At 40.6% G+C, this 23,477-nt stretch overlaps 1 protein-coding gene across 3 annotated transcripts in view; it reads right to left on the bottom strand.

Moving 5' to 3' along the window:
* The window catches only part of LOC115222618 (protein ABHD11), a 228,602-nt gene that overhangs the window by 44,289 nt on the left and 160,836 nt on the right, over positions 1-23,477 (bottom strand). For all 3 annotated transcript variants that reach the window (XM_036511590.1, XM_036511589.1, XM_036511591.1), the window contains one exon: positions 17,050-17,220. In XM_036511590.1, coding sequence (XP_036367483.1) covers positions 17,050-17,220 — 171 coding nt within the window. The remainder of the gene's footprint in view (positions 1-17,049; positions 17,221-23,477) is intronic.

Raw genomic sequence — 23,477 nt, 5'->3', positions numbered from 1 at the left:
ATGAGTAACGCTACGATGGACTGGCGTCCCATCCAGCTGGGGAACACATACACCATTGAAACCGAGAAACCGGGCCCATGAGCCTGGCTAGGCTTTAAAAGGGAGCATTTATTTATTATTTACATGTGCCGGTGGCACGTAAAAAGCACCATCCGTTCGTGGCCGTTGCCAGCCTCGCCTGGCCCCTGTGCTGGTGGCACGTAAAAAGCACCGTCTGAGCGTGGCCGTTTGCCAGCCTCGTCTGGCACCTGTGCCGGTGGCATGTAAAAAGCACCCACTACACTCACGGAGTGGTTGGCGTTAGGAAGGGCATCCAGCCGTAGAAACACTGCCAGATCAGACTGGGCCTGATGCAGCCCATGCTAGCATGGAAAGCAGACGCTAAATGATGATGATGATGATGATGTTAAATAATAGATGAAATAATGAAATAAAGCAAGAGTCAATAAAATTAAGTATGAGTCAAATACTCGGATCGATCCAACCAAACAAGAGCCAGCCTGCCAAAATTTACAACTTTGAACTTAAATTAGAAACCACCATTGTTTTTGCTGCAGCTGTGCCAATGATGAAGACAATGATGATGATGCTGATGATGATAATGATGATGATGACGATGATGACGACGATGATGATGCTGCTGCTGCTGCTGATGATGATGATGATGATGATGATGATGATGACAGTGACGACAATGATGATGATGATGATGATGATGATGATGATGATGATGTTATTACTATTGCATGAAAGACTGCCAGACTCCTATCAATAACATCTGTTAATTTAGTTCCAATAACATCATAGAGGAAAAGAAACAATTTGGTTTTTATTTCCTTCTGTTTATCTATTGATTTATTTATGTATACATTTATTTAGTTTATTTTATTTCTTGCCAAAATCTAAAAGAAAACATTTTCAGGTGGAAGGCGTCAAATTGCCTCATCTAACACACCTCCTCTACTGTGGAGCTGGCAGAAACGTTAGCGTGCCGGGCGAAATGCTAAGTGGTATTTTGTCTGCGTTACGTTGTGAGTTCAAATTCTGCCGAGGTCGACTTTGCCTTTCATCCTTTCAGGGTCGATAAATTAAGTACCAGTTACGCACTGGGGTCGATGTAATCGACTTAATACCTATGTCTGTCCTTGTTTGTCCCCTCTGTGTTTAGCCCCTTGTGGGTAGTAAAGAAATAGGTATTCTTAATTTGGTTGTCTTCCTTGCGATTATAACTCACAAGCATAGGTGCAGGTGTGGCTGTGTGGTAAGAAGCTTGCTTCCCAACCATGTGATTCTGGGTTCAGTCTCACTGCGTGGCACCTTGGGCAAGTGTCTTCTACTGTAGCCTCAGGCTGGCCTAAACACTTGTGAGTGGATTTTGTTGACAGAAACTAAAAGAAGCCCATTATAATGTGCATGTGTATGTGTGTATGTATGTATGTATGTATGTATGTATGTATGTATGTATGTATGTATGTGTGTGTGCATGTGTATGTATGTGCATGCGTGTGTGTGTGTTGTGTGTGTATCTGTGTGTGTGTGTGTCTTTGTGTCTGTGTTTGTCCCCTGCCACCATTCGACAACTATTGTCAGTGTGTTTACATCCACATAACATTGCAGTTTGGCAAAAGAGACTGATAGAATAAGTACCAAGCTTAAAAACAGGTAAGTACAGAGTTCAATTTTTTGACTAAAATTCTTCAAGGTGCTGCTCCAGCATGACCACAGTCTAATGACTGAAACAAGTAAAAGATAATGTGTATGTGTGTGCATACGTGTTGGTGGCATGTAAAAGCACCATCCGAATCGTGGCCGAAGCCAGTGCCGCCTCGACTGGCTTCCGTGCAGGTGGCACGTAAAATGCACCAATCCGACCGTGGCCATTGCCAGCCTCGCCTGGCACCTGTGCAGGTGGCACGTAAAAAGCACCCACTACACTCACAGAGTGGTTGGCGTTAGGAAGGGCATCCAGCTGTAGAAACATTGCCAGATAAGAGCGGAGCCTGGTGCAGCCTTCTGGCTTCCCAGATCCCGGTCGAACCATCCAACCCATGCTAGCATGGAGAACGGACGTTAAACGATGATGATGATGATGATGATGATATATATATATATATATATATAGAGAGAGAGAGAGAGAGAGAGGGGAGAGAGATAGAAAAAGAGAGAGAGCAAGAAACATTGAAATGCCAAACAAGTGGCACCAAAACGGTTGAACCAAAGCATCTCAGACCCACCTTGGTGGAAACTGAATTCAAAAGTCAAACGAACTATCACTAAATACGCCACAAAGTATTTTGTCTGACGCTCTACCACTTCTGCAAATATTCCAGAGATCTCTGAATTTTTTCGTCTTGCAGCAACTTGCAGGATTTACTTATGACAGATTAGATTACTTGATTGGTTTGGTTTGATGAATGAAGAAAGATTAAAGACTAAAGAAAGAAGAATGATGAAAAAAAGAGAACAACACCAAGCAACTAAAAAAATAAATAGGTTTTTGTCACTGATGTCATTTAGCCCTCCTGGGTCAACCCTGATTAACCAGACACATGACCAAAACATCACATCTTTTTTCTTAGTGAAGGTTACCCATATTCAATGCGCCCTTCACAAAGATGGTAGATATGATTTAAGAGAGATTTGATTGCTAATTCTAGAAGGTCAAGTAAATAAACAGAGGCTACCATCTTGAGTTCACATGCTGAACTCAAAGCTCTAAGATACCATGATTAATTGAAAACGATGTGAATAAATAAGGATTACATTTGACTGGATAATCTGAATATTAATAGGGTTGGCCCTTTAACATTTAAACTGGCCATATCCTAAATATTCTGTTTTATATTCAAACTGGCCAAATCTGGTCAGTCCTGGCCTACCAAGTAATGTCTTTCTAGAACTAAAATATCACATCATCATCAAAATCTCAAAGCTACGAAATAATACATGATTAATTGAAAACATCTTTATATATAAAAGTGAAGTTGTGTGTCTGTCTCCTACGATTTAGATTCCTAACTACTCCCACATTTTGCGGTGCAGTTTAACCAAAACCGGGTATCTTATAGTCGTGATTCATATCGAGTCCTTCTGGGTATTAGCGCATGTCAATGATGAGTCTACAATTTTAAAAATAATTTACCATAATTTTTTTCCATTTTAATGCATTTTTTCGCTATTATATAAGGGAAGTAACTCTCTAAAATGTCTACGATGAGTCAACGATTTAAAAAAAAATTTACCATAATTTTTTTTCCTTTTTAATGCATTTTTTTGCTATTTTTGGCTATACTCTCTAAAAATGCTTATATAGTTATTTCCCTTACAAACCCGAGCAACGCCGGGCGATACTGCTAGTTGTGAATAAATATGGATGACATTTGACGGAATAATCTGTGAATGCTAAAAAGTTAAACTGGCCTGGCCTAAATATTTTACGTGTTTTATGTTCAAGCCAGCCAGATCAGGCCTTTCACACCTACCCTACAATATCATTCTACAAATAAACAATCACATAGGCGCAGGAGTGGCTGTGTGGTAAGTAGCTTGCTAACCAACCACATGGTACCGGGTTCAGTCCCACTGCGTGGCACCTTGGGCAAGTGTCTTCTGCTATAGCCCCGGGCCGACCAATGCCGGAAACTGAAAGAAGCCCGTCGTATATATGTATGTATATGTGTGTGTGCGTGTATGTTTGTGTGTCTGTGTTTGTCCCCTTAGCATTGCTTGACAACCGATGCTGGTGTGTTTACGTCCCCATTACTTAGCGGTTCGGCAAAAGAGACCAATAGAATAAGTACTGGGCTTACAAAAGAATAAGTCCCGGGGTCGAGTTGCTCGATTAAAGGCGGTGCTCCAGTATGGCCGCAGTCAAATGACTGAAACAAGTAAAAGAGTAAAAGACATCATCAAAATCTCAAAGCTATGAGATAATGTGTAATTATTTCAAAACAATGTGAAGAAATAAGGATTACATTTGACTGGATAATCTGAATATTAAAGAGTTGATCCTTTATCATTTAAACAGGCCATATTCTAAATATTCTGTTTTAAGTTCTAACTGGCCAAATCTGGCCAGTTCTGGTCTACCAGGCAATGTCTTTTCTACAACTAAACAATCACATCATCAAAACCTCAAAGATACAAGATAATCCATGATTAATTCAAAATAATGTGAAGGAATAAGTATTCCATTTGACAAAATAATCTGAATATCAAAGGGTTGATGCTTTTGATACCAACTTGCCAAAGACCAATTCTGCTCAAAATTTCCCAATAAAACACAGTGCTAATATATGCTCCATTTACCATCTTAGTCAATGGCCAAGATATTTTAGTATAGTAAATTCTTTATTGTTTCCAAAATTAATTGAAATAAAGAGGGTGTAGTTCAACATCAAAATGGTAAGCAAAGAGTTAATTAGATTTTATTTGTTTGGTATTTATCTGTTAATTAAACATTTATTTTCTGAGTTCTGTGACTTGAGAGTCTATGAATCGTATGTGTCTTCATATTGAGTAACGGTGATTAATTGGTATTCTATAAAAATAGCAATCCAATTTGTTTTGGCACTAACACTTACAATCGTTGGAATTAAATATATTATTAATAACTTTTTTTTTTATTTTTCAATAATTGATTTTTTGTTGTTGTTTTTTTTTTTACATTTTCCAGTGAAGGAATGAAACAATGAAAATATGGAAAAAGAAATACAATTTGAAACAAATTCCTTCTTCATTGAGTGAAGTATTTGAAAATAAAATTAATATGAAAACTATAATCAATGTTACATCAAGCGAAACCGAAATCGAAATCGAAATTGAATTGAACCAGCCAGGACCCCTGGTCTGGTGGTACGTAACAAGCACTATCCGAATCGTGGCCGAAGCCAGCGCCGCCCCGACTGGCTTCCGTGCCAGTGGCACGTAAAATACACCAATCCAACTGTGGCCGTTGCCAGCCTCGCCTGGCACCTGTGCAGGTGGCACGTAAAAAGCACCCACTACACTCACGGAGTGGTTGGCTTTAGGAAGGGCATCCAGCTGTAGAAACATTGCCAGATAAGACTGGAGCCTGGTGCAGCCTTCTGGCTTCCCAGATCCCCGGTCGAACCGTCCAACCCATGCCAGCATGGAGAACGGACGTTAAACGATGATGATGATATATATATATATCACGTGATCACGTGACCGACCAGTCCATCAGATGTAGTTACACATCGCTGGTCACAATGCGTTCGCATTGTTTTTTAGCCTTCGAATGACGCCACCCCGCTGGCTAAGCGAGCAGGCCAACAGAAGAAAGAGTGAGAGAAAGAGTGGTGAAAGAGTACAGCAGGGATCACCATCCCCTGCCGGAGCCTCGTGGAGCTTTTTAGGTGTTTTCGCTCAATAAACTCTCACAACGCCCGGTCTGGGAATCAAAACCGCGATCCTACGACCGCGAGTCCGCTGCCCTAACCACTGGGCCATTGCGCCTCCACACACACATATATATATATATATTATATATATATATATATATACACATAAGTATTTGTGTACGTAGGATACCATCATTTCTGGAAACGTCAACAGTTATGGTGGTGGTAGCAGGGGTAGTATCAGCAACAAGCAGCAGCAGCAGCAACAAAGTTAGCAGTGGCGATAGCCATAGTGGTAGTGGTGGTGGTGTTGGTGGTGGTAATGATGATGATGATGATGGTGGTGGTGGTGGTGGTGGTGGTTATGACGATTGTGGTGGTAATGATAATGATGGTGATGATGAGGATGATGATGATGGTGGTGGTGGTGGTGGTGGTAGTGGTGGTGCTAGTGTTTGATATTACGATGGTGGTGGTAATGATGATGAGGAGGAGGAGGAGGAGGACAAGGAAGAGAACGACAAGAATGATGGTGGTGGTGGTGGTGGTGGTGGTGTAGGTTAGTGCTGCTGCTGCCGCTGCTGCTGACAGTGACCGCTAACGAAGAAAGGAAATAATGCTAATATCAATGAATGACATTTTACTGGAATGGAACTTTAGGTGCACAGTGGGATTGTCGGATTAGCAGGATAAGAAGGAATGGCTTAAAAGCTTCTTAAACTTGCTCCACTGGCAGACGCAACAGGTATTCTGAGAAGATGCTAGCAAGAATCCAGTAAAGAATGTGATCAAGAACCATATTGCAGTGGGTCATTTGGGTCATGTTGCTGAGATGGATCATTTCAGTAGTGGTGGTGGTGGTGGTGGTGGTGGTGGTGGTGGTAGTAGTAGTAGTAGTAGTAGTAGTAGTAGTAGTAGTAGTAGTAGTCATCGTAGTAGTAGTAGTAGTAGTAGTAGTAGTGGTAGTGGTGGTGGTGGTGGTGGTGGTAGTAGTCGTAGTAGTAGTAGTAGTAGTAGTAGTAGTAGTTGTGTTTGTTGCAGTCATTCAACACACACACACACACACACAAATGTGTGTGTGTGACTCAAGGGGTAGACATGATCACGTGGTTAAGAAGCTTGCTTTTGAACCACATGGATCCAGGTTCAGTCCCGCTTGGGGCAAGTGTTTTCTACTCTAGCCTCACGACGGACAAACCAAAGCCCCGTGAGTGGATTTGGTGGACAGCAGGAACCGAAAGACATGAGTGCATGTGTGAGTTTGTTACCTTTTTTTTTTGTCTTGACTTTTGTGTGATTGTTGAAAATGACTGTCACTGTTATTCAAGCAGTACCTATTTCTTTTACTACCCACAAGGGGCTAAACACAGAGGGGACAAACAAAGACAGACACACGGATTAAGTGGATTATATCAAACCCAGTGCGTAACTGGGACTTATTTAATTGACCCCGAAAGGATGAAAGGCAAAGTCGACCTCGGTTATTCAAGCAGTACCTATTTCTTTACTACCCACAAGGGGCTAAACACAGAGGGGGACAAACAAGGACAGACACACGGATTAAGTGGATTATATCAAACCCAGTGCGTAACTGGGACTTATTTAATTGACCCCGAAAGGATGAAGGCAAAGTCGACCTCGGTTATTCAAGCAGTACCTATTTCTTTACTACCCACAAGGGGCTAAACACAGAGGGGACAAACAAAGACAGACACACGGATTAAGTGGATTATATCAAACCCAGTGCGTAACTGGGACTTATTTAATTGACCCCGAAAGGATGAAAGGCAAAGTCGACCTCGGTTATTCAAGCAGTACCTATTTCTTTTACTACCCACAAGGGGCTAAACACAGAGGGGGACAAACAGGACAGACACACGGATTAAGTGGATTATATCAAACCCAGTGCGTAACTGGGACTTATTTAATTGACCCCGAAAGGATGAAAGGCAAAGTCGACCTCGGTTATTCAAGCAGTACCTATTTCTTTTACTACCCACAAGGGGCTAAACACAGAGGGGGACAACAAGGACAGACACACGGATTAAGTGGATTATATCAAACCCAGTGCGTACTGGGACTTATTTAATTGACCCCGAAAGGATGAAAGGCAAAGTCGACCTCGGTTATTCAAGCAGTACCTATTTCTTTTACTACCACAAGGGGCTAAACACAGAGGGGGACAAACAAGGACAGACACACGGATTAAGTGGATTATATCAAACCCAGTGCGTAACTGGGACTTATTAATTGACCCCGAAAGGATGAAAGGCAAGTCGACCTCGGTTATTCAAGCAGTACCTATTTCTTTACTACCCACAAGGGGCTAAACACAGAGGGGGACAAACAAGGACAGACACACGGATTAAGTGGATTATATCAAACCCAGTGCGTAACTGGGACTTATTTATTGACCCCCGAAAGGATGAAAGGCAAAGTCGACCTCGGTTATTCAAGCAGTACCTATTTCTTTTACTACCCACAAGGGGCTAAACACAGAGGGGGACAAACAAGGACAGACACACGGATTAAGTGGATTATATCAAACCCAGTGCGTAACTGGGACTTATTTAATTGACCCCGAAAGGATGAAAGGCAAAGTCGACCTCGGTTATTCAAGCAGTACCTATTTCTTTTACTACCCACAAGGGGCTAAACACAGAGGGGGACAAACAAGGACAGACACACGGATTAAGTGGATTATATCAAACCCAGTGCGTAACTGGGACTTATTTAATTGACCCCGAAAGGATGAAAGGCAAAGTCGACCTCGGTTATTCAAGCGTACCTATTTCTTTTACTACCCACAAGGGGCTAACACAGAGGGGGACAAACAAGGACAGACACACGGATTAAGTGGATTATATCAAACCCAGTGCGTAACTGGGACTTATTTAATTGACCCCGAAAGGATGAAAGGCAAAGTCGACCTCGGTTATTCAAGCAGTACCTATTTCTTTTACTACCCACAAGGGGCTAAACACAGAGGGGACAAACAAAGACAGACACACGGATTAAGTGGATTATATCAAACCCAGTGCGTAACTGGGACTTATTTAATTGACCCCGAAAGGATGAAAGGCAAAGTCGACCTCGGTTATTCAAGCAGTACCTATTTCTTTTACTACCCACAAGGGGCTAAACACAGAGGGGGACAAACAAGGACAGACACACGGATTAAGTGGATTATATCAAACCCAGTGCGTAACTGGGACTTATTTAATTGACCCCGAAAGGATGAAAGGCAAAGTCGACCTCGGTTATTCAAGCATACCTATTTCTTTACTACCCACAAGGGGCTAAACCGAGGGGGACAAACAAGGACGACACACGGATTAAGTGGATTATATCAAACCCAGTGCGTAACTGGGACTTATTTAATGACCCCGAAAGGATGAAAGGCAAAGTCGACCTCGGTTATTCAAGCAGTACCTATTTCTTTTACTACCCACAAGGGGCTAAACACAGAGGGGGACAAACAAGGACAGACACACGGATTAAGTGGATTATATCAAACCCAGTGCGTACTGGGACTTATTTAATTGACCCCGAAAGGATGAAAGGCAAAGTCGACCTCGGTTATTCAACAGTACCTATTTCTTTTTACTTTACTACCCACAAGGGGCTAAACACAGAGAGGGACAAACAAGGACAGACACACCGGATTAAGTGGATTATATCAAACCCAGTGCGTAACTGGGGACTTTATTTAATTGACCCCGAAAGATGAAAGGCAAAGTCGACCTCGGTTATTCAAGCAGTACCTATTTCTTTTACTACCCACAAGGGGCTAAACACAGGGGGGACAAACAAGGACAGACCCGGATTAAGTGGATTATATCAAACCCAGTGCGTAACTGGGACTTATTTAATTGACCCCGAAAGGATGAAAGGCAAAGTCGACCTCGGTTATTCAAGCAGTACCTTTTCTTTTTTACTACCCACAAGGGCTAAACACAGAGGGGGACAACAAGGACAGACACACGGATTAAGTGGATTATATCAACCCAGTGCGTAACTGGGACTTATTTAATTGACCCCGAAAGGATGAAAGGCAAAGTCGACCTCGGTTATTCAAGCAGTACCTATTTCTTTTAAACTACCCCACAGGGGCTAAACACAGAGGGGGACAAACAAGAGACACACAGACACACGGATTAGTGGATTATATCAAACCCAGTGCGTAACTGGGACTTATTTAATTGACCCCGAAAGGATGAAAGGCAAAGTCGACCTCGGTTATTCAAGCAGTACCTATTCTTTTACTACCCACAAGGGGCTAAAACAGAGGGGGACAAACAAGGACAGACACCGGATAAGTGGATTATATCAAACCCAGTGCGTAACTGGGACTTATTTAATTGACCCCGAAAGGATGAAAGGCAAGTCGACCTCGGTTATTCAAGCGTACCATTCGTTAACCCACCCCACCACCACCACCACCACTATCACCAATAATACTCTGCTGCGAGAACATGTCTGGCCATGGGGAAATGTTACCTTGCTGGGAAACAGTTAGGAACTGGTGATACCAATGGCAATTCCAGCCGAGGAAAATCTGTTTCAATAAATTCCAACCTACACACGTAAACATGCAAAGGTGGTTGTCACTGACGATTGATGGTGTGGTGGTGGTGATGGTGGTGGTGGTGGCGGTGGTGGTGGTGGCGGTGGTGGTGGTGGTGGAGGTGGTGGCGGGGTGGTGGTGGTGGTGGTGGTGGCAGTGGTGGGACGGTGGTGATGGTGGTGGTGGTGTGCGGTGGGGGCAGTGATGGCGGTGGTGGTGGTGGTGGTGGTGGTGGCATTGATGTTGGTGGTGGTGGTGTGGTGGTGGTGGTGATTGTGGTGGTGGTGGTGAGGTGGTGGTGGTGGTGGTGATGGTGGTGGTGGTGGTGGTTTGATGGTGGTGGTGGTGGTGATTGTGGTGATGGTGGTGGTGGTGATGGTGGTGTGGTGGTGGTGGTGGTGGTGGTGGTGATGGTGATGATTGTGGTGATGGTGGTGGTGGTGATGGTGGTGGTGGTGGTGGTGATGGTGGTGGTGTGGTGGCGGTGGTGGCGGCAGCGAGGGCGGTGGGGGCAGTGGCAATGGTGGTGGCGTGATTATGATGATACTGATGATTGTAAGGACTATGTTGATGATGAGGTGATGATGGTGATTGTGATGATGATATGATGATGATGATGATGATGATGATGATAATGATGGTCATTGTGCTTTTGCAGCTGATGATGATGATGATGATGTTATAAATATGAAACTTCTGATGCCCAGCATACTTTCCATACACATATATTCTTATAAATATACATACACACACACACACGCACACACACACACACACGCACACACCACCCACACACACACACCACACACACACACACACGCGCATATACTTGCAATGTATGTATGTTTGTGGAAGTGTTTGAATGTGTATATACATGAGAGAGAGAGAGAGAGAGAGAGGGAGAGAAAGAGAGAAATCTGAAGGAAGTGAGTGGGAGACAGAAATATTCTTGTTGTATATATTATATGTTTTACAATAACATTTATGAAAAAAAAATATATATTTATATAATTTTTCCAAAAGCAAACTGAAACATGCTTCAAGAGAGAATCACAATAATTAAACATCCCACACTTAACATGTAATGTTCCATGAATGTAAATTACTGCAGTTACCAAGCTGTGTTGTACAGCTTGGTTAAGCAATCAATAATTCAAAGTTTAGAAACAGCCAATCATATTTAAGTAGATTAAGAAAAGAAAAAAAAAGACAAAAAAAAAAAGAAAAAAAGCAAAAAAAAAATATCCCTAAGCTAAGCTGATTCACAATTTTTTTTTTTTTATCCCTTATCATGTTTATTGATTCTGAGACACAGTTTTCAAATTATATTGTAAGTTGTATAAACAAACGCACACACACATTTACAGACGTACAGACATGCACACACATAAATCCTGAAGCACACGCACTCACAAACACACGCCTAGAACATACGTATACATACACACACAGATATATGTACATGTATTTTTATTGTATGCTTGTGGTCATCCAATGTATTATATGACGACCATCATCTTCAATCGTGGATGCTTTTGATGTTTTGCGTTCCCAATCCTGCAGCTTCAATCACAGACGTGACACGTGAATGCTGAGTTGAAAATACCAATTATTATTCTACTTGGCTACCATTTTTCTAGCTTCTCCTGGTAGTGTTGAGTGTGTTGTGTGTTTCTTTTCCATATCTTCAATCCTCCTTCAACATTGACACTGCCAAAGTGAAAGCAGGTAAGGATATCGGTAACAATATCTTCCACTCTTGAAGAGTTGATATCATTGAACCACCAAGAGGTTTTTTTCTTTGGTGTACCAGCCATGATGTAACTGGAGATAACAGATCATGTGGGAGTAAAATGGAAGACACATTTCAAGCATGTGTGCTAAATATTTCAGCGATTTGTTTTATTTACTATTATTTTGACAGCCATATGGAATGTTCTGACAGGAACAAATTCTTGTTCAGGATTATTATTTTTAAAACACTTTTTCTAAGCCCATTCTTTCATGACTCATAAATAGATCTATCCAGTTACTCATGAATTCATAAATAAAAGAATTATGGCCACTCATAAGGGATGGTTTCCATGGCGTACAAATTCTTCACCCTGGCTTCTGTGCCGGTGGCACATAAAAAGCACCATCCGAACGTGGCCGATGCCAGCGCCACCTTGACTGGCTTCCGTGCCAGTGGCACGTTAAAAGCACCAACCAATCGTGGCCGATGCCAGACTTCCCTGCCACCTGTGCCGGTGGCACGTAAAAAGCACCCACTACACTCGCGGAGTGGTTGGCATTAGGAAGGGCATCCAGCTGTAGAAACACTGCCAGACAAGACTGGAGCCTGGTGCAGCCCCTGGCTTCCCAGATCCCGGTCAAACTGTCCAACCTGTGCTTGCAAGGAAAACAGACATTAAACGATGACGATGATGATGATGATAGGATGCTAAAACATCACATGATTACACATTTTTGCAAGGTGAGTGGACCGGAACAAAGTGGAATGAAAGCATTTTGCTTAAGAACATAATTCATTGCCTGGTCCTGGAATCGAAACCACAATCTTATGATCATGAGTCCAACACCCTAACCACTAAGCCACACACTTCCACAAGATGAATTCATGGGAGTCAATATATAGATACATACATACATACATATATATATATAGATAGATAGATAGATAGATAGATAGATAGATAGATAGATAGATAGATAGATAGATAGATAGATAGATAGATAGATAGATAGATAGATATAGACATATATATATATAGAGAGAGATAGATAGATATGTATATTCAGATGAATATGGTACTTAAGTTGAGGCACCAGAATTTAGTATGGTAATTATCCATACAATTTAAATTAAGTGATTAAAATCACTTTTAATCACCTTATTGTAATATAGATATGTGTGTTGTGTGTGTGTGTGTGTGTGTGTGTATGGGTGTGTGTGTGTAGATATAGATACATAAAGATGTGTGTGTGTGGCAAGACTGCACCTCCAGACATTTTGAATTACATGTACAATCTATTCAATGGGATCTCGTACAATCTCTTGGCTCCTCAAATCTTTCACAAGGATTAACCAGATTGAGACTATGATAAATGCACCAGAAATTAGAGCCAGTACTGAAAGTTACAATGTTTTATATATGAATACATCTATGTAAACAATGTGACTGAAGACAAAAAATAGGTAATGGGTGTATATACACATTTCGGAATTTATTGCTCCCTCATCAGTAACACATCCAATCCATTAATCATCCATGAACATATTACTTAAATAGACACTGAGTTTAGCAATGCTACACAATCGTATATACAAATTTTACATATTAAACACAATCCTACCAGCGGTTAACTTGCCTAAGATATCACACGGTGAGATCAAAAGGATATCATGATTACAAAACAAACTTCTTAACTACTCAGCTATAACTGCAGCCATTTTTTGGCATATACTGTGTATGTATATAGCATGCGTGTGTGTGTGTGGGGGGGCGTGTGTGTGTGTGTGTATAAACCATATAAAGTCAGGTGATATGAGAGGTGAATATATTTATTTAACCATGTGTCATCCTTAGGATTACAGCTGTTTCACAGCCTACATCATGTAATAATAATTTCACTCTTTTATTTGTTTCAGTTATTTGACTGTAGCCATGCTGGAGCACTGCCTTTAGTTGAAGAAATTGACCCCAGGACTTATTCTTTGTAAGCCTAGTACTTATTCTATCAGTCCCTTTTGCCGAGTCACTAAGTTACAGGGATAAACATACCAACATCGTTGTCAAGTGATAGTGGTGGACAGATACAGACACACAAATTACAAACATACATATATATATATATATATATATAATATATATAATATAATATATATATATAATATATAATATATTATATATATACGATGAACTTCTTTCATTTTTCCGTCTACAAAATGCACTCACAAGGCTTTGGTCGACCTGAAGCTATAGAAGAAGACACCTATCCAAGATACCTCACAGTGGGACTGAACCCAGAACCATGTGTTGGGAAGCAAGCTTCTTACCACACAGCCTGTCCTGTGCCTACAATAAATTATGCTCTATGTTTGCACTAATATGCCTGATATGCATTATACAACTATTTATTTACAAATTGGTACAGATAAAGGAAGCTTGCTCATCAGATCACTAGAAAATCATGGTTCCACCAATGCCTCAATTCTATGCATACATACATAATTTACCATTTAAACATGCAATATATGGAAGACCAATACTAGATAAAATTAGCTTGGTATAGTCATTAACACTAAATATAAATATCAATTTTTTATATCAATTAAGGTTCTGGAATTGACAATACTTAATGTTAATAAAAGACATAAAAGGATAGGAGAGGAAGTAACGTAATTATATATGAAAACAAAAAATTTTAGACGTGCCTAAAAATTCATATAAAAAAATGAAATAGAATAGAAATGGATTCAATAAAGAATATACAGCTGGAGGTGTAAAGATTAAACTAAGAGATAGTACTGAACAACAGTTAGTTTCAAATACAGTTAAAAGTTCAAAAGACCTCAATATATCAGGTAATCCCATAAGTTCTGTCAGAATTTTGAATAAAGAAAACAAGTGATCAAATCATCATCATCATCATCATTGTTTAACGTCCGTTCTCCATGCTAGCATGGGTTGGACGGTTCGACCGGGGATCTGGGAAGCCAGAAGGCTGCACCAGGCTCCAGTCTTATCTGGCAATGTTTCTACAGCTGGATGCCCTTCCTAACGCCAACCACTCCATGAGTGTAGTGGGTGCTTTTTACGTGCCAGACGAGTCTGGCAAACGACCATGATCGGATGGTGCTTTTTATGTGCCACCGGCATGGGGGCCAGGCGAGGCTGGCAACGGCCATGAACGGATGGTGCTTTTTACGTGCCACCGGCACGAGGCCAGTCGGGGCGGCGCTGGCAACGGCCACGAATGGGTGGTGGTGCCAGACGAGTCTGGCAAACGGCCACGAACGGATGGTGGTGCCAGACGAGTCTGGCAAACGGCCACGAACGGATGGTGCTTTTTATGTGCCACCGGCACGTAAAATGTTACATTTAATTGAAATTTAATCATCAATGTACTTTCCCTGATTATCTATGACTTCCTTCCATCTATTTACAAGCTTTTTAATCCCATCAATGTAAAACTCATTTGGTTTCAAAGTGGAGAACTCTGAAATGTCAGTTCTGACCTCCTCCTGGCAATCTCAAGTATAACCAGCCAAAATTGCAAAGATAATAATAATGGATGCTTTGCGTTCTTGTCCCATTTTGTATTTTATATATATATATATATATATATAGGCGCAGGAGTGGCTGTGTTGTAAGTAGCTTGCTAACCAACCACATGGTTCCGGGTTCAGTCCCACTGCGTGGCACCTTGGGCAAGTGTCTTCTGCTATAGTCCCGGGCCGACCAATGCCTTGTGAGTGGATTTGGTAGACGGAAACTGAAAGAAGCCTGTCGTATATATGTATATGTATGTATGTATGTGTGTTTGTGTGTTTGTGTTTGTCCCCCTAGCATTGCTTGACAACCAATGCTGGTGTGTTTATGTCCCTGTCACTTAGCGGTTCGGCAAAAGAGACCGATAGAATAAGTACTGGGCTTACAAAGAATAAGTCCTGGGTTTGATTTGCTTGACTAAAGGCGGTGCTCCAGCATGGCCGCAGTCAAATGATTGAAACAAGTAAAAGAGTAAAAGAGTATATATGATGTTTTGGTATCCAGAAGAATCAAAAGGTAGGCAAGGCTATGTGAGTGCTATGGAAAGAGCGGTGTTAAACTCCCAATTCAATAATAACATGAGTGAGGAGTCTAAGGCAGGTCATGTGAGAGTATGTATATGTGAAATAAAATAAAATGCTTTAGTCTTGTTATGTTATTTTAACACACACACACACACACATTTATGTATGGAAGCACTCCGTCAGTTACGACGATGAGGGTTCCGGTTGATCTGATCATCAACGGAACAGCCTGCTCGTGAAATTAACGTGTAAGTGGCTGAGCACTCCACAGACACGTGTACCCTTAACGTAGTTCTCGGGGATATTCAGCGTGACACAGAGAGTGACAAGGCCGGCCTTTGAAATACAGGTACAACAGAAACAGGAAGTAAGAGTGAGAGAAAGTTGTGGTGAAAGAGTACAGCAGGGATCACCACCATCCCCTGCCGGAGCCTCGTGGAGCTTTTAGGTGTTTTCGCTCAATAAACACTCACAACGCCCGGTCTGGGAATCGAAACCGCGATCCTATGACCACAAGTCCGCTGCCCTAACCACTGGGCCATTGCACCTCCACATTTATATATATATACACACACACACAATTTTGTTCCAAACAAGACTTGAGCCTACTATAGTGAAAGGGACTACAAAGAAGGCAAAGAAAGGATCCGACAAATTAATAAGATGTCAATTGACAGAAATCTTAAAGGGCTAAATATCATAGACCACAAGAAAACAAAACAACGGTGATGAGGTTGAAAAGAAGTAGTTCAAGAAAAGAAGCTCTCGGAATAAAAGAATAACAGAATAAAGAATATAAGCGCAGGAGTGGCTGTGTGGTAAGTAGCTTGTTTACCAACCACACGGTTCCGGGTTCAGTCCCACTGCGCGGCACCTTGGGCAAGTGTCTTCTACTATAGCCTCGGGCCGACCAAAGCCTTGTGAGTGGATTTGGTATACGGAAACTCAAAGAAGCCCGTCGTATATATGTGTATATATATATATATATATATATATATATATATGCGTGTGTGTGTTTGTGTGTCTGTGTTTGTCCCCCTAGCATTGCTTGACAACCGATGCTGGTGTGTTTATGCCCCCGTTACTTAGCGGTTCGGCAAAAGAGACCGATAGGATAAGTACTGGGCTTACAAAAAGAATAAGTCCCAGGGTCGAGTTGCTCGACTAAAGGCGGTGCTCCAGCATGGCCGCAGTCAAATGACTGAAACATGTAAAAGAGTAAAAAGAGTAAAAGAGAGAGAGAGAAACTGAAGAGAGAAACGATGTACCTGAGACAGAGAAACAATAACAGCAACAACATTATCGTGATTCATACTTACTTTTAGGACAGGTTGTAACTGTTCGCTCACGCTTTTACGAGCTTGGACAATATTCATAGCCGGGTCTATCGAGACGCTTTTCATTGCCGAAGCGTAGTATGGAAACACATCGACTGACGGACTCACAGACGGAGCGACATCGACAACTATCAAACTGCTTATGATTTCAGGCTGCAAGAAAAATTAAAATGCCATACTTGTAAATAGAATACAACAAATGATTTATAACATTGGTACACAGCCAAGAATTTTACGAGATGGTTAGGGTCATGGTTAGATTAGTACTTTTGTTTTAGGGACACTCCACTCTCTTTCTCACACACACACACTCAAACTCAAATTCTTGCTTCTGTAAAATGAAGGTGAACTTGGAGTAAAGATTGTTTGCCAACATAACATGGCAGTCCTGGTTTAGGATGAATGTTGCTGTAATTTAGCCCCCGGAGACATCGTCTCCAGCTGGCTATACGACACGATCTGTGTCCTTATATTTTCGAACAAGGGAATCTAGCACCCCCACTCAGCTCAAAATGATATCTGTGTAATGCAATTTCTGGGTTATTTCCTTTCATCAGTATAGAATAATTGTTCGGCTAGAGGTGGCGCTGCCAAATTCCTGTTCGGAATATATAGTTTTCAAAGTGACAACTAGTCACTGATCTATAAATTAGAAAATTACTATTTTTAAATCCCACAACAAGAAAGTGAGCTTGTGTGAGACTTGAGCTCAGGAAATGAAAATTTAGACTCTAAATTTTAGAGGAATGTAGCCGAAGATAGCAAAGCCTTTTGTCCAATATGAAGGTTATAGTATTACATTTTTTAAACCTTGTCGAGGGTGATTGACTGAGAAAGAGAGAGAGAGAGAGAGAGAAAGAGAGAGACAGACAAAGACAGAGAGAGACAGAGACAGACGGTCAAAAAGGGAGAAAAATAGAGACAGAGAGAGAGAGACACACACACACACAGGGAGGGACAGACAGATAGAAAGGGGGTGACAGAGGGAGACTGACATAGAGTGACGTAGAGAAAGAGTGTGAGAGAGAGAGATAGTAAGACAAAGAGAAAGAGAGAGTTATGACTTTCTTCCCATTTTTTTTTTCAGTTTCTCCTCAACCATTGCTTCTTTTTTAATTTTTTAAAAATTATCTTCTCTTATTACAACATACACTCACTTTATAATCACCATTATTGCAAATATTGGTTTCAAATTTTGGCACAGGGTCAGCAATTTCAGGGTAGCAAGTAAATCAATTACACCGACCTCGGTGTTCAACTGTTTTTTTATTCCATCGACCCCCACCCCTTAAAGGATAAAAAGCAAAGTTGAGCTCGGCAGAATTTGAACTCAGAATGTGAAACTGGATAAAATGTTGATAAGCATTTTGACCAATGTCCTAAGATTTCTGCCAACTCACCACTTACCCTTATTGTAAATGTTACATAGACATAGGTGTGGCTGTGTGGTAAGTAGCTTACTTACGAACCACATGGTTCCAGGTTCAGCCCCACTGCATGGCACCTTGGGCAAGTGTCTTCTACTATAGCCTCAGGCCGACCAAAGCCTTGTGAGTGGATTTGGTAGATGGAAACTGAAAGAAGCCCATCGTATATATATATGTGTATATATATATATATGTATGTACGTGTGTGTGTATATATTTGTGTGTCTGTGTTTGTCCCCCCAACATCGCTTGACAACCGATGCTGGTGTGTTTACGTCCCCGTCACTTAGCGGTTCGGCAAAAGAGACCAATAGAATAAGTACTGGGCTTACAAAGAATAAGTCCCGGGGTCGAGTTGCTCGATTGAAGGCGGTGCTCCAGCATGGCCGCAGTCAAATGACTGAAACAAGTAAAAGAAAAGAGTAATATATATATATTTGTGTGTCTGTGTTTGTCCCCCCAAACATCGCTTGACAACCGATGCTGGTGTGTTTATGTCCCTGTACTTAACGGTTCAGCAAAAGTGAGCGATAGAATAAGTACTAGGCTTACAAAGAATAAGTCTTGGGGTTGATTTGCTCGACTAAAGACGGTGCTCCAGCTCCAGCATGGCCACAGTCAAATGACTGAAACAAGTAAAAGAGAATAAAAGAGAGTAAAGTGGTAGAATCGGTAAAAATATCAAACAAAATGCCTTGCTACTTATGGTTTGACATTTTATGTTCTGGGTTTCAAATCCTGCCAAGGCTAACTTTGTTGTTCACCCTTCCAAGGTCAATATATTGAAATACTATTCTTTTATTCTCTTATTTGTTTCAATCATTTTTGACTGCAGCCATGCTGGAGCACTGCCTTAAAGGTCTTCCTTTTTTTAGTCAAAGAAATCAACCACATGACTTATTCTTTGTAGGCCTAGCCTAGTATTTATTTTATCAGTCTCTATTGCTAAACTGTTAAGTTACAGGAACATAAACATGCCAACATCAGTTGTCAAGTGATGGTAGGGGTACAAACATAGACACATAAATACATTACATATAAATACATATGTATGTGTATATATATATATATATATAATTATATTGTTATATTTCAGAATGGTCATATTGCCAGTTTAGCCAATAAAATCTTGCACACAAATATTTAAACGTATATATATATATATATATATATATATATTATATAATTATATATATATAAGATATATATATTATATATATATATATATATATATATATATGTACACACACACCAACACATATTATATATATGTATGTATTATTTTTTTTTTGTAATGAGATAAAAAAACCAAGGCTGTGTAGATTTTAGAACATTTATAGATAGAATGTCTTACAGTTGTTTCCAGGATATTTATTGTATCCCTTCATCGGAGATGGTGTGAGAGGATGGTTAAATAATAGTTAATTTAGATAAGATATGAAATAGAGAGTGAGGTGGAGGAAAGAAAATAGATGTGTGATATGTAGGGATATTGTATTTGTAGATCCATTTTTTTTTAGGCAGAATGGTATACATATAAAATTCTAATACCTAATGAGTAAAATCCAATAATATTTAAAATTGGTCATTCCAAGTATAGAGTTTATACAGTGTTATTAAATCAAGGGTTCTTGATTCAATAATACTGTATAAACTCTATACTTGGAATGACCAATTTTAAATACTATTGGATTTTACTCATTAGGTATTAGAATTTTATATGTATACCATTCTGCCTAAAAAAAAATGGATCTACAAATACAATATCCCTACATATCAAACATCTATTTTCTTTCCTCCACCTCACTCTCTATTTCATATCTTATCTAAATTAACTATTACTTAACCATCCTCTCACACCATCTCCGATGAAGGGATATAATAAATATCCTGGAAACAACTGTAAGACGTTCTATCTATAAATGTTCTAAAATCTACACAGCCTTGGTTTTTTTTATCTCATTACAAAAAAAAAATTTCTATATACACACACTGACATATGACCAATGTTGAACCCCTTATTTGCATAATCACTGAACCTGGAACTTAACTATGATCTATCTATAGCACTTATTCAGCATTTCCTGACATCTTTGGGTCTCAATGACACCATTACCTCTCATAACCTGTGTGTGTGTGCATGTGTGTGTGTGTGTGCGTGCGTGTGTATGTGTGAGTGTGTGGGTGTATATACATACACACACATAAATATGTATGTATATTCAGGGGTTGGTCAAAATAATGGAAACATCTAGCATCATAGAATCATAATTTTGAAATATCTATAAAACTGTCAAAAGCTTGTTTATTTTTATGTTTTTTTTATTTATTTTTATGCTTTTTGATTTATTATAATAGTGTTGCTTAATATGTTTTGCTAAAATTGCTGTTTCTTTTCAGATATCATCAGAAGAAGGTAATTAAAATTCATTAAAATGACAGATCTATCGGACTTTCAGATAGGGATCGTTGGACTCTTACACAAATTGTTAGAAAGGATCACAAAATACAGCTCCCAAAATTACTGCAGAACTTAATGACCACCTTGAGAACTCAGTTTCCACAAAAACTGTTTGCCAGAAGCTGCACAAAGCCAAATTTCATGGGAGGGCTGCAATAAAAAAAACCACTACTTTCAAAAACAAACATTGCAAAATATTTCAAGTGGAGTAAAAACCTACAGAATTGGTCCCCACAGCTGTGGAAGAATGTTATTTTCTCAGACAATTCATCCTTTACCACCGGCCAAGTATACATGTGAGACAGCCAAAAGAAGCATTTGACTGAGACTGCCTTCTTTCAACTGTTAAACATGGAGGAGGATCTGTGATGATCTGGGGGGAGGGGCTATATCTTGGAAATCCACCAGCCCAATGATTTTCCTTCATGGCAGAATTAATAGTCAAGACTATTTAAGCATTTATGTATGTATGTATGTATATAATTCAAATTTACAAAAAAACAAAAGACAAATACAGGTGTAGGAACAAGAAGCAGGTGCATTAGTTTAATGCTTGGGTAGAATGGAAAAGTCTTTTACATTTTGAGCCCACGCTCTTCAGCATGAAGGAATAAGAGAGAGAAAAATGAAGAGAGAATGAATGAAAAAAACAGAGAGAGAAAAAATAGTGTAGAGTTCCATAAGTTCAAAAGGCATGGTAGATAAAAGTAATTTACATCAACCAATGACTGGAAAAAAAGAGGTTGAATGAAAAGGAGATGATAATAAAAAAGAGGTTGAATGAAAGGAAGATAATAATGGTGATCTCAACAAACTAAGGCACATGAGTATATGTGTGTGTATGTGAGAATTGTGTGTATGAGTATGTATGTGTGAATGGGGGCGAGTCTGACATGTGCGTGTGTGTGCATGTGTAATGTGTGTGTTGTGTGTAGCAGTTACTGTGTACTTTTTCAAATGGTGAGTGTACATGTATGTTTGTGTGTGTGTGTATGTGAGACCAATTAGTGTGCATGTATATAGTGTATGCTTGTGGGCAAAATTTATGCGTTTATGCATGTATGTATACATTGTTTGAGTTCAGGTATTGTGCTTGTGGGAGTGTGGGAGTGTGCATGGTGGTGTGTGGTGTGTGGTGTGTGTACTGAGTTAAACAGTGTGTGGGGATGCACGTAGAGTGGTATGTGTGGTGACACTATTGAAGATTGTGTGTGGGTGTGTGGATAATGGTGTGTGGTGTGGGTGCTGAGAAGTGGTTGGTGCCAATGTGTGGGGAGTGGGAAAGTGTTTGTTGGGGTGGGTGTAATGGTGTGTGAAGTGAGTAATGAGTTGAACAATATGTATGGGTGTTTGTATGGTGGTTTGTGTATGGTGGCGAGCTGGCAGAAACGTTAGCACGCCGGGCGAAATGTCGCTACGTTCTGAGTTCAAATTCCGCCGAAGTCGACTTTGCCTTTCATCCTTTCGGGGTCGATTAAATAAGTACCAGTTGCTCACTGGGGTCGATATAATTGACTTAATGCATTTGTCTGTCCTTGTTTGTCCTGTCTCTGTTTAGCCCCTTGTGGGTAGTAAAGAAATAGGTTTGTGTATGGTGAGGGTACCAAGGTAGGTGGTTCGAAGGTGTGTTGGTGGAGGGGGTAGTTGAATGTAGGAGGTGTGTGAGAAATCCATGTGGGGTTGGTGTCGGATGAAGAGAGGAGGTGAGTTGAGCCAATACGGAGCAAAGGAACAAAGAGATTCTGAAGACAGACAGATGTTGTAGTGAATGACCAGTAGAGTGGAAGTAGTGCAAGAACGGGTTGTCATTGCTGAGTTTGTTGTCTTGGAGGTATTCCGCGAACCAGTCAGTCAAGCGGGAAGAAAAGGGAGACCTGAAGATGCAGTAAATAACATTACTAGAGGTGTAGGTAAAGGAGTCAGTGAAGGGTGCCTGTGAGGATGGTGGTATTGGAGAGCTTGTAGAAACGTTAGCACGTCGGGCGAAATGCTTAGCGGTATTTCGTCTGCCGTTACATTGTGAGTTCAAATTCCGCCGAGGTCGACTTTACCTTTCATCCTTTCGGGGTCGACACATTAAGTACCAGTTACGCACTGGGGTCGATGTAATCGACTTAATACCTATGTCTGTCCTTGTTTGTCCCCTCTGTGTTTAGCCCATTGTGGGTAATAAAGAAATAGGTATTGGAGAGGTAGAGTTAGGTGTGACAGTGTGGGCAGGAGCAGGGAAAGGAACCAGGCTGGCAGGTGGGAGTAGGGAAGAAACTGTGGACCAGGAGGTCACACAGGTTATGGGCTCGTTTGACGGAGGGAACGGATAGAATAGGGAAGATGTGTAAAGTGGAGGGTCAGACTGGAGTCACTGGAAGGCTCAGAGAATGGTGCATTGGAGGGGTAGGGTGAAGAGGTGGTAGGTGAGAGGAAACAGGAAATGGGTATGGGTGGAGTGAGTGCGAGGAGAAAGAGTAGAAGCATGGTTCATAGACAGGCTTCTTTCAGTTTCCATCTATCAAATCCCCTCT

Source organism: Octopus sinensis, linkage group LG20 (assembly GCF_006345805.1).
Source record: "Octopus sinensis linkage group LG20, ASM634580v1, whole genome shotgun sequence".
Taxonomy (NCBI): domain Eukaryota; kingdom Metazoa; phylum Mollusca; class Cephalopoda; order Octopoda; family Octopodidae; genus Octopus; species Octopus sinensis.
The sequence above is the reverse complement of the archived record's forward strand: the minus strand, read 5'-3'. Positions and strand labels throughout refer to the sequence as shown.